The 14,037-nt window shown below is 45.2% G+C and overlaps 1 protein-coding gene across 5 annotated transcripts in view; it reads left to right on the forward strand.

Moving 5' to 3' along the window:
* Nucleotides 1–6,914: 6,914 nt before the first annotated feature.
* The window catches only part of LOC130709439 (cyclin-Y-like protein 1), a 34,791-nt gene continuing 27,668 nt past the window's right edge, over nt 6,915–14,037 (forward strand). For 2 of the 5 annotated variants that reach the window (XM_057558731.1, XM_057558735.1), the window contains exon 1: nt 6,921–7,386. In XM_057558731.1, coding sequence (XP_057414714.1) covers nt 7,161–7,386 — 226 coding nt within the window. In that variant the 5' untranslated portion in view covers nt 6,921–7,160. Of the gene's footprint in view, nt 7,387–14,037 lie in introns of all 5 variants that reach the window. The other 3 variants (XM_057558738.1, XM_057558715.1, XM_057558722.1) reach the window with 3 other exon arrangements.

Genomic DNA, 14,037 nt, shown 5'->3' on the forward strand with positions numbered 1-14,037 from the left:
GTCCCCAGTTGCTTTCAGGAATTGTGTCCCAGCCCTCAGTTTATCGTTGGTGGAGCCACGTGTACAGACATTTGTCAGGGTATGGTAGGTGAGTAACTGGGGAGAGTCCTGTTTGATTTGGGAGAGGGCAGGTGTGTATGTGTAATGAGTAACATCAGATTATGCTGTTAGAGTTGACCGACTACATTATGTCTGTGACTTATCCGTATGGGTTTGTGTTTTGAGACCATACTCTCCATTCTGTAATGCTGGAACTACATTTGGTTCCTCCTAACAAGAGATCTTCCATATGCTCATTTAACCCCTTTTAGTGCTAGAGTCACGAGCCAGAATTATAGGCATGCAGTAGATAACCACGCTGTGCTGTGTTTTGATAGTAGTGACCTTTAAATGGACGTAATTTGCCCTGTGGAATGGCCATGTCTATATAATTATGGGCTGTCATAATAGATGCTCTTAGCATGAGTAAGAAAAGAAGAATCCCAGCTTTCCAGCCAAGCTTCGTTCCAGCCCAGAATCCTGGGATTAAGAACCTTCACTTCCCAACCTTTCATATTCCCTCCAAATCAGGCTCAGTTAAATTGAGGAAATAATTTATTTTGTAAGTTCTAGCCTTAAGTGTTGGAAACCGAGGTTCTCCTTGATAGCAGATTAGCACTGTTGATCTCATAAGCCCTCCTGATCCCAGGGCATCACAGTTTCTTCATTGAGTGGGACAACACTGACATTTCAGGGACAACATAGCTCTGAATTGAATTCGCTGGGCTTCCAAACAGCCAGCCAGTGACAGCTGCAGGAAATAGACCTGGAAACGAAGGCAAGAGGAGACAAATCTTATTTGCTGAAAATTAGCCAAACAAACAAAATCTCAGCATCCACGCGGCCCCGATCACCCTTTATCCTTCAGGAGATTTCCCCTCCATCTTTTTTCTCCTTGTTCCTCCTGTTCTCTTGAGCCTGTTGGAAACTTTTATGATTTTGAAAATCACCGGTGTTTATTTATTTATTTATTTTTTAATTTAATTTATTTATTTATTTATTCTTGGCTGCGCTGGATCTTCGTTGCTGCGGGCGGGCTTTTGCAAGCGGGGGCTACTCTTCGTTGCAGTGTGCGGGCTTCTCATTGCTGTGGCTTCTCTTGTTGCGGAGCATGGGCTCCAGGCGTGTCGGCTTCTGTAGTAGTGGCGCACGGGCTTAGCTGCTCCGCGGCATGTGGGATCTTCCCGGACCAGGGCTCGAACCCGTGTCCCCTGCACTGGCAGGCGGATTCTCAACCACTGCGCCACCAGGGAAGCCCCGGTGTTTATTTTAAATGCTTCCAGTGTTCTCTCCTTTAATGAGTAGAGCTGATATCCCCTTAGCCAGAGCTCATGGGGCGTGAGCACAAAGCAGTGAGAACGATTCGGGTACCACACAGACGTGTGCCCTGTTCCCTGAAAGCCACAGTCTCCGTGTCCTGAGCCTTTGTGTGAGGGCTCCCCCAGGGGTAACGTTCTGACCTTTTCTTGCTCTGGGTGAGTGTGCTGTGCCTTTTTACTTCCAGCTAAATATTTAACCTAATTTAGTACGTGTCTCAGGGAAACACAACTTCTAATCTATGCTTTTAACAGCTTCTTGTTGTAGATGTTTTGACTTTGGAAAAGGTATTTAATAAGTGTCTTTTAATTGATCAACTTGGATAGATCTTCCTTTGAATAGTTTTAAGCTCAGAGAAAAGAAGGGTTCCCCAAAGAGGCCTGAGCGTTACCATGGTGAGTGTGCGCTGCTGATGGAGCCCGCAGCTAGAGGAGCAGTAAATGAACCCGATTCTCCGAATCCAGCTCACATCAAAGTGAGCGGGCCACGCCGTGGAGGCCGCTCCGGGTTAGCCCTGCTGCAGTGGTGGTTTTTAATGAGCAGAGCGGAAAGGGGTTGTTGAGTCCAATTTCCTGAAGGATGCTTGGTACGGGGCCGGAGGGCCTGTGGACTAGACGGAGCCTCAACACGTATCGAAGTGGGTGCCTGCATGCCAGGCCTGCAACTCGGCACCAGGGTGGTTGCCAGGAGCTGAGTGACAGCAACCTGTGTGGCCTGTGAGACTTGAGCTCGGTGGCGTTAACGATGGGTGGATCGTGGCGAGATTAAGAAGAAAACTTCCTGATCAGAGAACCAGGGACTGTCATGCTGCACCTGTTGTATCAGGGTGTGACAGGGATTCATATTTGTTCAGTGCCTTTCAGGCTTGACACAGTCCAGCACAGCGCAGTGGGGTCTATTCCAGGTTTAAAACATCTTTTTTATTATTTTTTTAAAAATTTATTTATTTTATTTATTTATTTTTGGCTGTTTTGGGTCTTCGTTGCTGTGCGTGGGCTTTCTCTAGTTGCGGTGAGCGGGGGCTACTCTTCGTTGTGGTGTGCGGACTTCTTATTGCAGTGACTTCTCTTGTTGCGGAGCACAGGCTCTAGAGCGCAGGCTCAGTAGTTGTGGCGCACGAGCTTAGTTGCTCCACGGCATGTGGGATCTTCCAGACCAGGGCTAGAACCCGCGTCCCCTGCATTGGCAGATGGATTCTTAACCACTGTGCCACCATGGAAGTCCTGTTATTATTTTTTAACAGTCGATCTATACAATGAAAATGATGTCCTTTACACAGTTTTGTGTTACCGTGATTTTATTATTACTTTGAATACACACTGTTCAAAAATGAAAACAACTGAAAGGTCCACTGTGAAGATTCAGCTTCCTGTCTGTCTCCACCTATTCCACTGCTTGCTGTCCTGGAAGCTTTTTTTTGTTCTTATCCTTTCAGTGTTTCTTTATGCAAATTCAAACAAGTCTAAATACATATTCTAATTTGTATCCCTTTCTTGCCTTGAAGGCAGCATACTGTAAACATTGTTTAGCACCTTTCCATTATTTGTTATTATTTTACTAAACAAAATGTCTTGGAGCTCTTTCCATGTCAGCGTATGAAGGGCTTCATTCCTTTGTAACCACTCAGAATATTGCAGTCCATTGTGCGAAGTACCAGTTGATTTAGCCTGTCTCCTACTGATGGGCATGAGTTATTTTCTCTTTACAGCTATTATACAAAATGGTGCAGTGAATGTCCTTCTCCGCGGTAGTGTGTGTGTGAGGGTTTTTGTCAGCAGGTTTGAAGTGTGGCTGCTTCAGTCACACGGAATATCTTTCCCTTCTATTTGATTCCCAGTGCTTAGTGGCCTCATATTCGGTCCCACTATCACCACTGTCTTATCTACTCTGAGGAAAGGGCCCAGGACAATCATTTACACTTTAGTGTGAATTTGAGTCAGTGGGCTACCAGAGGATTTGAATATTGAACATTATCTCCAGAGCATGAAAGAAATGTACTGTTACATCTTTAGTTACACCAACTCTCACTAACTTATTTCCTTTTGGTATGAATGCAGACAATGAAGCACAGTAATAGAAATCATGGATTATATTCATATTACATTACAATTGTTGCAAATAATTCAAAATACCACATAGTCATCATTACCTCATAATTATGCTGCTTATTAGTCACCACTCCAAAACTTTTATATAGAATGTTAATAAAGAAGTACGAACCTTACCATATTCTAATTTTAAAAGCATATTTTGATAACTATTTCAATGTAATTATATTATGTATATACGATGTATTTCTCGCCAAGCCAGCCTTCATCCTTGCCATGTGAGCCCCTTGGTTCCCACCAGAGTCTGTGCTCATGTAGAGTCCAGGAGCTAACTTTCTTTGGAGACGTTATTATAGGAAGAAAGACTGGGAAGCCTGCAATGCTAAGAATTCAATTGCTCCAGATAATTCTTACTGTGTAATATGACTTTCTGTTGGGTGACTCAGTCTCTGCCTGAGGGCAGTGCGGTTTGCCTCCACACAAGTAATCAAATGGGTGTCTGTTGATGAAACAGCCCCCAGACAAAATCCCTCCCTGGATCCCCAGGCCTGGAGCTCTTCACCCTGACACACTGAGGAGGGGTTCCCTGCAGCCACAGACTTACCACGCTTGGTCTTCCCGGCAGAGCCCACGCTCACCAGATCTAGCAAGGGCCGCACACACAGCACCCCTCCAGTGTGAGGAGGTCTCAGGGCCACACCATAGTGAGAGGGAATAAGTTGTTAAGAGCGGGATGATTCCCTGTCGGGCACGTCTGCGGTGCCCATTTCCAGCGAAGGCTCATGGTGGGCGCATCACACGGGCAGCTGCAGGCACCTCGCTGGTCTCTCTGCTGCCTGTCCCAGCACCGTCTGTCTCTCCTTTGCACGTTGGCCCATACGTGTCCCTCTGAGGCCTCTGGGTCCACAGAAATAGATTCTGTCCCACCACGAAGTACACGTTTCTGGCTCCTTTCACCCGACGCGGTAAGTCATGACTGTGCGCTGGCCAGAACTCCTTTAGTCATTGGCTTCAGAAGTTCAACCCAACCAGCTTAAAGAAAAAGGAGAAATTATTGGCTCATCCCACTAGACCGTGGAAAGGGAAGGGCAGTGTTGGCCTCGGGAAGCCTGGATCTAGGGATCTAGGTGTTCCTAGAGCTCTCTCTGCCTGTTCTGTCTCCACTCCGCCCTCTTCCATGCCAGGCAGGCTTCACACAGAAGGAGAGATGACCACTAGGGTTCCAGACTTCAACTTGGTAGTATCGCAAACCACCTTTGATTTTACAAACCTCAGAAAAAGTCTCTGATCTGGTGGTTGGGATCTTTGCCCACTCCTTGGGTTCAGTTATTTCAGCCAGAGGGGTGAGGTCCTATTTGGTTGGCTCAGCTTGGGTCATGGGCTTGCTCTTCTGACTGCCAACCTCCCCCCAAACCACAGGGGGGTTCTCCAAAAGAAGGGGGCAGTGTGCAGTGGGCCAACAGAATGGAGAAAGTGTACCTCAATACGCCAGTGGGGTGGCGGGGACCAGGTCTGGCCAGACTGTGCTCTCCCCGCCCCAGGTCCCCTCTGCTATTTGGACTCATTGGTCCTGCCATCTTCTCCCTGCCCCTGAATCCATCACCCTGCAGTGCTCCAGGACATGTCCCTCCCTGAAAGCTGCTCTTCTCTTTCTCTGGATCTGTGCTACAGCAGTGCCTAATTCAGCACCCCGCGTGCAAAGAGCCCCCCAGGGAGACCTGGGTCTTCATGGTCTGCCTGTGGCCTCGCCACCTCAGTTTGCACAGCTGTACAGTGGGCATGTAATCAAACCCAGCCTGCCGGGTGGTTGTGATGAGTAGAGAATCGACACGGCTCCTTGTCCTCCCGGAAGTGGGCACTGCGATGGGCAGAAGTGGTTGTAATAACCCTGGGAGCCCTGCCTGTGTGCTCCGTGGGTCTGACTCTCTTCCGCGTCTCTATAATCCACCGTGCCTGGGGTGTAGCAGGGCTCCGAGAACGTTCACTGGACTTCTGATCTGTTACCTAAACCCTTTGCCTTGTATCATTATTAAATCATGAAAACAGGGGTATCTTAAATCAGAGGCTACTTGTGTTTTTTCTTCCTTCTTTGCCAATATCACTCTTGGCCGTCAGGCTGGATCAGGTATTTCGAGTAAAAAAAAAAATCCTATCCTGGGGACTCCCCTGGTGGTCCAGTGGTTAGGACTCGGCACTTTCACTTCAGGGGGCACGGGTTCGATCCCCAGTTGGGGAACTAAGATCCCGCAAGCCGGGAGGCACCGCCAAAGGAAAAAAAAAAGAAAAAAAAATTCCCATCCTGAAGGTGACTACGTCTTTATTTTTAAGGGATTTCAAAATGCATGCAAATCAGCACGTTGGCTTATCTATCCTCAGATCACTGTTACCGCTGGGAGGAATGTAAAGGTGTTTGAAGGTGCTTGATGGTCCTTGCCCAGGAGGGATGTCCCAGGAACAGACAAGGAATGACATTGTCCCAAGGCCCTGAGGTGGCTGTGGGTAAAGGAATACAGGGAGACCCCTCCACCTTCTGCTAGCTGGATCCTGTGGCCCCCTGGGTAGGGGGGTACTCTGCTCTGAGCCTCTGAGTCAGCCTGTCTCTCCCAGGCTCAGCAGGACCACACAGGTCCACCGCCCTTACCTTAGCATGTCCACAGGCAGGGGAACACTGACATGGGGTATCACTTATGCCTACGGTTGTGAAAATGCAACAGGACTTGATACATCTTTGGGCATCTTTTGCCACCTGCTGTTTTCAGCAATGAGGAGCAGGAGATTTTCTTCCTTAACAAATGAGGAACAGAGGCTTGCAGAATTTAGCTAGAAATTAGAGTGCTTTCTGAATAACAAATGCTACAGTGTTTATCCAAGCTTTTGATCTAGTGATGGTTTATTTTCCATGCAGAGGACCAGGGCCCCGGGGGTTGCTATGGTTAAACTGTAGGCGGAAACTAACACTCTTTGGAAGGCAAGACAGGAGGAGCATTCAGTTATAAAAAACGGTCAAAAATTGGGGTGAAACTAAGTTCGTTGAGCGATACATCAAATGAGTCAACTGTCGACCTGGTGAAACCGAGTTGCTAACTGAACTGGCATTTTACGAACAGGGGCTTTCTACAGAGCCCACTGACTCAGGACGGCTTCGATTAACAAACGCGGCGCTTCCCTCAGGACCGGAAAGCTCGGAGCGCGAGAGATGAATGGAAACCAGAGTCCGGGGCGCGCCGCTCGGGGGGCGGGGCAGCCGCGGGCGGGGGCGGGGCATTGTGAGTCACATGCCTGCGCTCTGAGGGAACTCTGGTCGTGATTGGTCCGTCGTAACCAGGTAACCGAAGGACACATTCCGGAAGGCAAGGGCCGGCCGGGCTAGCTACTTTCAGGCAGGAGGCGGCGGGGGAAGGAGGAGGAGCTCCGGCTGTGCTCTCTCCCTGCAGCGGCTGCGCGTCTCAGCGCTTGTCTGGTTCCCACCCCTTTTAAATAAGCCGGTCTTGTCACAGCCCTCACAGACTAGTTGGCTCCGGGGAGGCGGCGGCGGCCGGCGGGGGTGCAGCCGGGGCCGGGCCCCTGCCCGGGGCCCGGCGGCTGGGCGGACAGGAGAGCGGCGGGCGAAGTCGCGTCTGCATCTGCGGCACAGCCCCGGCATAGCCCGGGGCTGCCAGTGCCCGCCGCGCCATTGTTGGGGGAGGGGGCGGCTTCTGAGCTCGGCGGAGTCAGGGGACGAGCGGAGGCGGCGGCGGCGAGGAGTGAAGGCGCCCCATGGGGAACTCGCTGTCTTGTTGCCTGTGCCCCAATGCCAGCCCCAAGGTGGGCCGGCGCAGGGGGTCAGCGGAGCCGGACTGTGAGGCTGAGGTCTACAAGGCGGCGGCCGGGAACGCGGTGGCAGTAGCTCCGGCGGCAGCTACCGTGGAACCCGCCGAGTTGGATTTCGCAGGTGGCGAAGGCCACCACCTGCAGCAGATCAGCGACCGGGAGATGCCCGAAGGTAAGAAGCGGCGGGCGCGCCTCGCCCCTCGCGGGGCCGGCGCCGTCTGCTCTCGGGCTTACCTCTGGCCTCCGCCGCCCCCAGGGTCCCCCGGGAGGGAGACGCCGCCTAGGGCTCCTTCTTGCCCGGAGTTGGCTCTCCCAGGGCTGGGCACCGGGGACGAAGGCTGGCTCTGCTTGGCGTCCCCACCCCTTATTCTTTACCAGTCGCGTCCGGCCAGTCTCCTTCCCTCTTCCCTACCCGAATGCCCAATTCTTTCCCCCGTTCCCATTTCCCAGCCCGGCCTGAGACCCTCCAATCCGCGGCCCTTCCTGTTCGTGGTTCTATTTAACATCGCGTGGGACTTAGCAGAGACTTTCTGGTGTATTCTCTCTTTTCTTAATGAAAACTTAAATACTCTAACTTCGGCGTATCCATCCCGTCTCCCTATCCAGATGGTACCTAAGCGAAGGAACTAGGTAAGGGCCTGATGATAGACTTCTATTCGTTAAGGTAGTTGATACTCGAGACAATTAAGACAAACATTAGAGGATTTGTCATTTAAATTCAAAATAGAGATGGACAGAGTCAGTGTGGTGTTCTTAACTAAAATTCTTTGGATTTTAATGTTTTCAGTCGCCCTGATAGAAGCTACTTTATCCCTTCTAACTATAATTTGAACACGATAGGAAAGAAAATGGTGGGAGAGGGGCTTAAAATAACTGTGAACGGTGTGAAACGTTACTGCCACGGCTGCAGAGAATAGTTGGGTTTTTTTTCTTTACCAAAGGAGACCCCATGGAGTTCTGATTACTTTTAAATTCCCACTTTGACACAAGTATGTCTTCAGCTGCACAGCCTTAACCGACTTCTTTTGCACGTTGCCTGTTCTAAGGGAGCGGTGAGGTGGTTCCTGAGACTGCTGGACAGAAGTTTCAAAGGAGAAAAAACAACTTCGGATTGTCATTTGTGATATAAAGGTTTGGGAGTTAACATACCACATCCATCCTGCAGAAAAATGTCTCCATGGCTCCCTCCTCCGCGCCCCCCCCCCAGTAGAATACTATTTAACTTTAAGAATGTTCAGGTAAAAGTTCTGAAGGCTAAGTGGCTGGGGGTGGGTGTTGTCGGGGAGGAGAGGAGAGAGAGAAGAGAGGAAATGTTTGATTTTTGCCTCTAGAATTTTGGAAAGGGATGGCTCTAGGTTAAAAAAAAAAATTTCTGGGTAGCATAGTGGCACTTTAATAAAGACTGTTCTTTGAAGTATAAAACATTGTATCATAAAGATGTTAAAGCCCCCCTGGCCCATTTGTTTCATTTAAATGCCAGAGATTATTTCATTATTTCATAGACGAAATGTCTTACAGCTCTTCTATTTAAATTTTAGTTGGGTTTATTTAATTTCTTTAAAAGTTAGAATAATTAAGCCTGTGGATTCACCCTTATGATGGACGTGGCTTTGTAAGTGGAAAGTACTCCCTTTTCAGAATAGTTAGATATTGTGAAAGAATGAACAAATTATGTGAATTAATTGTAGCTTTAAACACAAAGCATGTAAGTACTTGTGAAAACTGCTCTGCTTGTTGCTATAAGGTAAGCCTCTAAATGATTTTCAAAAACAGTTAGTAGTTGGCTAATGTAGGATGAGAGACGAAAATTGGACCTTTATAGAATTCTTTTAAGATTTACAATGCATTTTCTTGTGTATTTCACTTGGCCCTTCCATCTACAAATAAGGCCCGTATATATTCTCCCTCTGTTGCCGATGAAGAAGCCAAGACTTAGAGATCTGAAATGACTGTGTAACACAGCTACTGAACAAAAGAGACAGACTTGGGAGGTGGTAGATATGCCAAATTCAGTTCTTGGGATGCTTAAGAAACTGTTTAGAGTGCACCTTATATTTTATAATTTATCCATAAGTTAGGCCTATCTCAGCATACTCCAGTTTTGATTATTGCCATTCCAGTTTATTGTACACAACTCAGAAGCAACATTTACCTCTCCATTCTCTGTCTGTACATACATTGCAATGGATATGAATAAAAGTAGAAGTCATGAAATAGCCTAAATTTATCAGTCAGGTAAACACGTTGATATAATTTAAAGAGTTTGTTCTGGTGAAATCCAATTGAAGCCGAGAATGCCCTGGACAGAGGGACATTAGGGGAAGCTGGTAAGCGGGCAGGTAAGGTACTAAGCATTTAGCATACGACTATGTATGATAAGGAAGGAGTGCTAAATCAGGAACTGGAAAAATAGAGTTCATGAGTACAGAATTTACCTTTTTATGTTTAACACGATTGTTAAAATTTCATTTCAATTTGTCTTTTTTGGGGGGGCATTCAATAAAGTGATAAGAGAAACCTCAATTTCAGCATTTGCCTATTAATTAAGTTTCCATAGAAACAAGGTCAGAACACCAAATATAAAGCACAGGCACATTGGAAGTTTGCTCTTAATGTCTTTATTTCAGACAATTTTGTATCAGTTTCCCTGGAAACTGAGAAATACCTACTCAGATATAAAACATTTTGGCTTTTCTACAGTGAAGAATTATTTGGTTACTTAGAGAAAATCGTACATAAATGATGCTCTGTCTTGTTCTTCAGAAACATTGGAGAAGAACATGATTTCTTCAAGCCATCTCAAAAAAGTAACTCCTAAGAACGTAGTATAGATTTCAGATAGACTCAAAAGAATTGTTTACTACTTTGTCTTTAACAGTATATCTAATATAACTGATGGTAGTGTCATAATAGAAAATAAGATGCTACGGTCCTATTATCTGATTTTATTTTTATTCATCAACTTTTCATACAGCCTTTATGTTCTGACCTTAGGAGCTTTGCTAATTTTCTAGTGAAAGGTGCTCTCTCAAGTGACCCCTACCTCCCATCCCCCTGAAGAGTGGGTAGGGAAGGAATTGGCAATATGATGTGGAAAAACCTCTGAGCGACAGATCTTTCCTTTTTTTGGTGACAGTATTAATAAACATTTGATGTAAAAGATTTAGAAAACACAGAAAAGTCCTTCACTCACACTCAGAATATCCAGAATTTTTATTAATATTTTGGGGTTGATTCTTCCTGAACCTTTTGTATGCATATAAACATAACATTGTGTTTATTTTACAAAGATGGGATTGTTCTTTCTGTGCCACTTTGTAACTTTTTGTTATAAAGAAAAGTAACGACATGAAGCTCCTGGAACTGTGCTGACACCTAGAGAGTGCTCCAGGGTGATGTATTTCCATGCAACTGCGCATAGCTCTACAGCCTGCCTTTTACCAACTGTTTACTGTGCCATCGAATGGTTGGAGCATAATTCATTTACCCAGCCTTTATGGTTGAGCATCTTTTATAATCCCATTATAATGCTTTATTCAGGGGACACAGATAAAAACTGATGCATTGTGTTGATACTTCCCTATAGCATTCTGATTGTACACTTTGTCTTACGACTTCATTAAATTCATAGGGTGAGTCATTTTGTAGTAAAGGTATTTTAACATTAGATGTTCTTTTCCCAAATTAAAGTTACCATTGATTGTTCACTGAACATTAGATTTCCTCTTTTAGGTTTTCGTGGTTCTTGGTAACCTGTCTTGTGTCTTTGATTCTGAGTAACTAAACTACTACTCTAAGAGATCTGAAATTAACTCTGGTCTTAGGTGACAGACACATCAAAAGACAGCATTAGAAGAAATCTTAGATGATGTGGGAAAATTGGGAGAAACTTAACTGGTTTTGGGTACACTGAAACATGATTATTAGGCACCATTCCAGAGGCAGGACAAACAGTGGTTAGACAAGACAAAACCCGTATCCTAACTCAGGTCCTTACTTTCTAGAGGTGCCTGGGGGCTGACGACACAAGAATAACATCAGGTAGTGAGAACACTAAGAAAGAAAATGAAGGTAATGGGCTGGGGAGGAGGACAGTTTTACAAGGGGTGGTTAAAGACAGCTTCTCTCCTTAAGCGACCCATGAGCAGTCCTAAGAGAGCCATGTGAGGCTGTGGGAGAAGAGGCTTCTGCGCAGTTCCTAAGAAGGGAATATGCTTGATGCGTGCCAAGGACAGAAAGATGGGTGGCTGCAGCTGAGTGAATGAATGCCAGGAGGAATATGGGGGATTAAGACCTTGTATGCCTAGTGGGCCTTGACAAAAAAATATGAATTTTAGTCTAATTGTCATGGGAAACCATTGAAGGATTCTATGCAGGGGAATGATGTTAATTCTTAGAAAAAGGGAAGGGGGGTAGAGAGGGTGGAGGGAGATCAGACCAGCTACTGTGTGAGAATAGACTGTAAGGGTGGAAGGAAGCAGAGAGGGAGACCAGTTAGGAGGCTGGTGCGGTAGCTCAGGTGAGAGCCAACAGTGGCTTGAACAAAAAAGCGATATTAATAAGGGTCTAAAATAGGCTGTAGTATATAGATTGCTCTTGCATTTCATTTGATTCTCACCATGTTCTGAGTTAGGTAGTGTAGGAATTCTTCTCTTAAGTATAAATTGAGTTGTCCAAGGTTTTAAAAATGAGTATTGATAGAGAGTAGGACTGTAAATTCCAAATGCATGGCATATAGGAACAGAATTTATTGTTGACATTATGTGAGCTTCTTTGGAATACTACCTTTTTTCTCACCCTTTTTTGTTGTTGTTGGTTTAGTGTATGAAAGTAATAAAACTTAAGAGTTAAAACAGTAACACTGCGTAATGTGAAATGAAATGAAGGTAACTTGCAACCCAGAAAGGTTCTTAAAAGTCCAAGAAACTGAGTAAAGTACTCTTTAGAAATATATAAAGCCAGGTGTACTTACCTATGTGTCACCTCTCAGTCATGATCACTGTAACACTGATTGAGGATTAAAATAAGGCAAAACTGAGAACCAGGGTAGAGGCAGGTACAGAAGCAGTTGGAAACCAGAGCTGGGAAGTTTGGAAGCCAGGATTGTCAGAAGCTAGGAAAGCAGGATCAAGGCTTGGGTGAGCAGTAGCCTGGCAGGTGCAGGAGCCTGCTGTGTACCCGCTGGTGAGGCAGCCCAGCTCAGGGCTGGCTGGCAGGAACTCCCTGACTGCGGTGGCAAGTGTGGACTCAAAGAGATGAAATCATCAGTTTACATGGTAATTGTAAAGATTGTAATGTTTGTATCATGAGCCATAAAGCTACTACACTGTGCACTGTAGGGATGCTCGGGCAGGTCAGTAAACGCAGTGGTTACCGTTAAGTAAACTGGTGCTCAGCAGCTGCCCAGAAACTGCTGACGTCGCCTGTTTCTTTGGAAGATATTGGAACCAATATGTTGATATTAATCGCTTTCTGAAATATGCTGCTTCTGTCAGATGCTTTCTTGGTCACTTCCCTCTCCCTCTAATATTTTAACAAGGAAAAATCATTTATCGACAGTTTGATAGCATAGTTTTAACACTTTTAGCCTTCAGTAATGCATTTCATTTGTTCTAAGTTGCCTATGTTTTCACACTTTTAACAACTGCAATTGAGGTGGATCTTAACAACTGGTAGAATCTTAGATTGGAGGAAAAACAGTATTCAGTGTCGGTGGTGTTTTACAAGTTTCCTCTGAGGAATGTTTACATTAAGACCGAGTTTAATTTTTTTTTAATCATACTTTTTCTACATCGACCTATCATGCTGTCAAATAAGTTGCAATTTAAATTGATAATACAAAAATGATGGGTCTTAAAATACAGTTTTAATCATAAGCCCTAATCATGAGCTCAAGAATATTTCTCCTGGGTAAAACATTCTTAGAGGTTTCTAAAGAAATAACTTTCGGAAGAATCCATGTAATTTCCTGAATGCACAGTAATTTCCTGAAGTCTCTAAATTACTGTGTGTGCATGTGGTGGGGAGAGGGATGAGAGGGATGGTGGGTGGTAAAGCTTTGCTTAATAGTCGGCAGTCTTACCTTTGTGACAGTGAAGAGTGTGGTAGGTTTTATCATAGTCTCCTTAGGCTCTTGGGAAGATAGTTAATGGGAAGTGCAGAAATATTGTGTGTATGTATGAGTTTACTGTCTAATGGCTCACATGTCCATTCTATAAGATAGTGATGTGGTATTTTTCATTAGCAAAAAGTGCAAGTTATATAGAAAATTGTTAGTTATATAGGCTATAAACAAAAGATTAATATTTTCTGAAAACCTCATGCAAACTGACAGCAGTAGGGCCCTGGTGTTTACAGTACATTCAAATGATAGGCCAACTCACCAAAGTGGAAATGACACTGATAACTGTGGGAAAATGGTCAAACTGTGTAATCAAAAGAAATACAAATTAGATCTACAGTGAGGGTCCTCATTCATATCAGTAGGAATTTTTTTTTTTTTCAAGTATCCAAAGCAAGGGTAGGAACTCAAAATGTCATGATTGGTAGCATTATACCCTAATGTGCCCCCCACCTTCTTTAGGAAGCAATTTAGCATTGTACATGGAGCCGTGAAAGTGATCTAACCTTTTGGCTTAGTCATTCCACTTCCGAAGATCTTTGCTAAGGAGATAAAACCATTATTTTAAAAAACTATGTACATGAAGATTTTCCTCCTAATATTTTAAGAATAGAACTTTGTAAGCACCAATCCCCAGCAATAGGGGATTGGCTAAGTCCAGTATAGGAATAACACTTGATGGGCCAGTGTGTATTCATTAGA

This window comes from Balaenoptera acutorostrata, chromosome 1 (assembly GCF_949987535.1).
Source record: "Balaenoptera acutorostrata chromosome 1, mBalAcu1.1, whole genome shotgun sequence".
NCBI lineage: Eukaryota > Metazoa > Chordata > Mammalia > Artiodactyla > Balaenopteridae > Balaenoptera > Balaenoptera acutorostrata.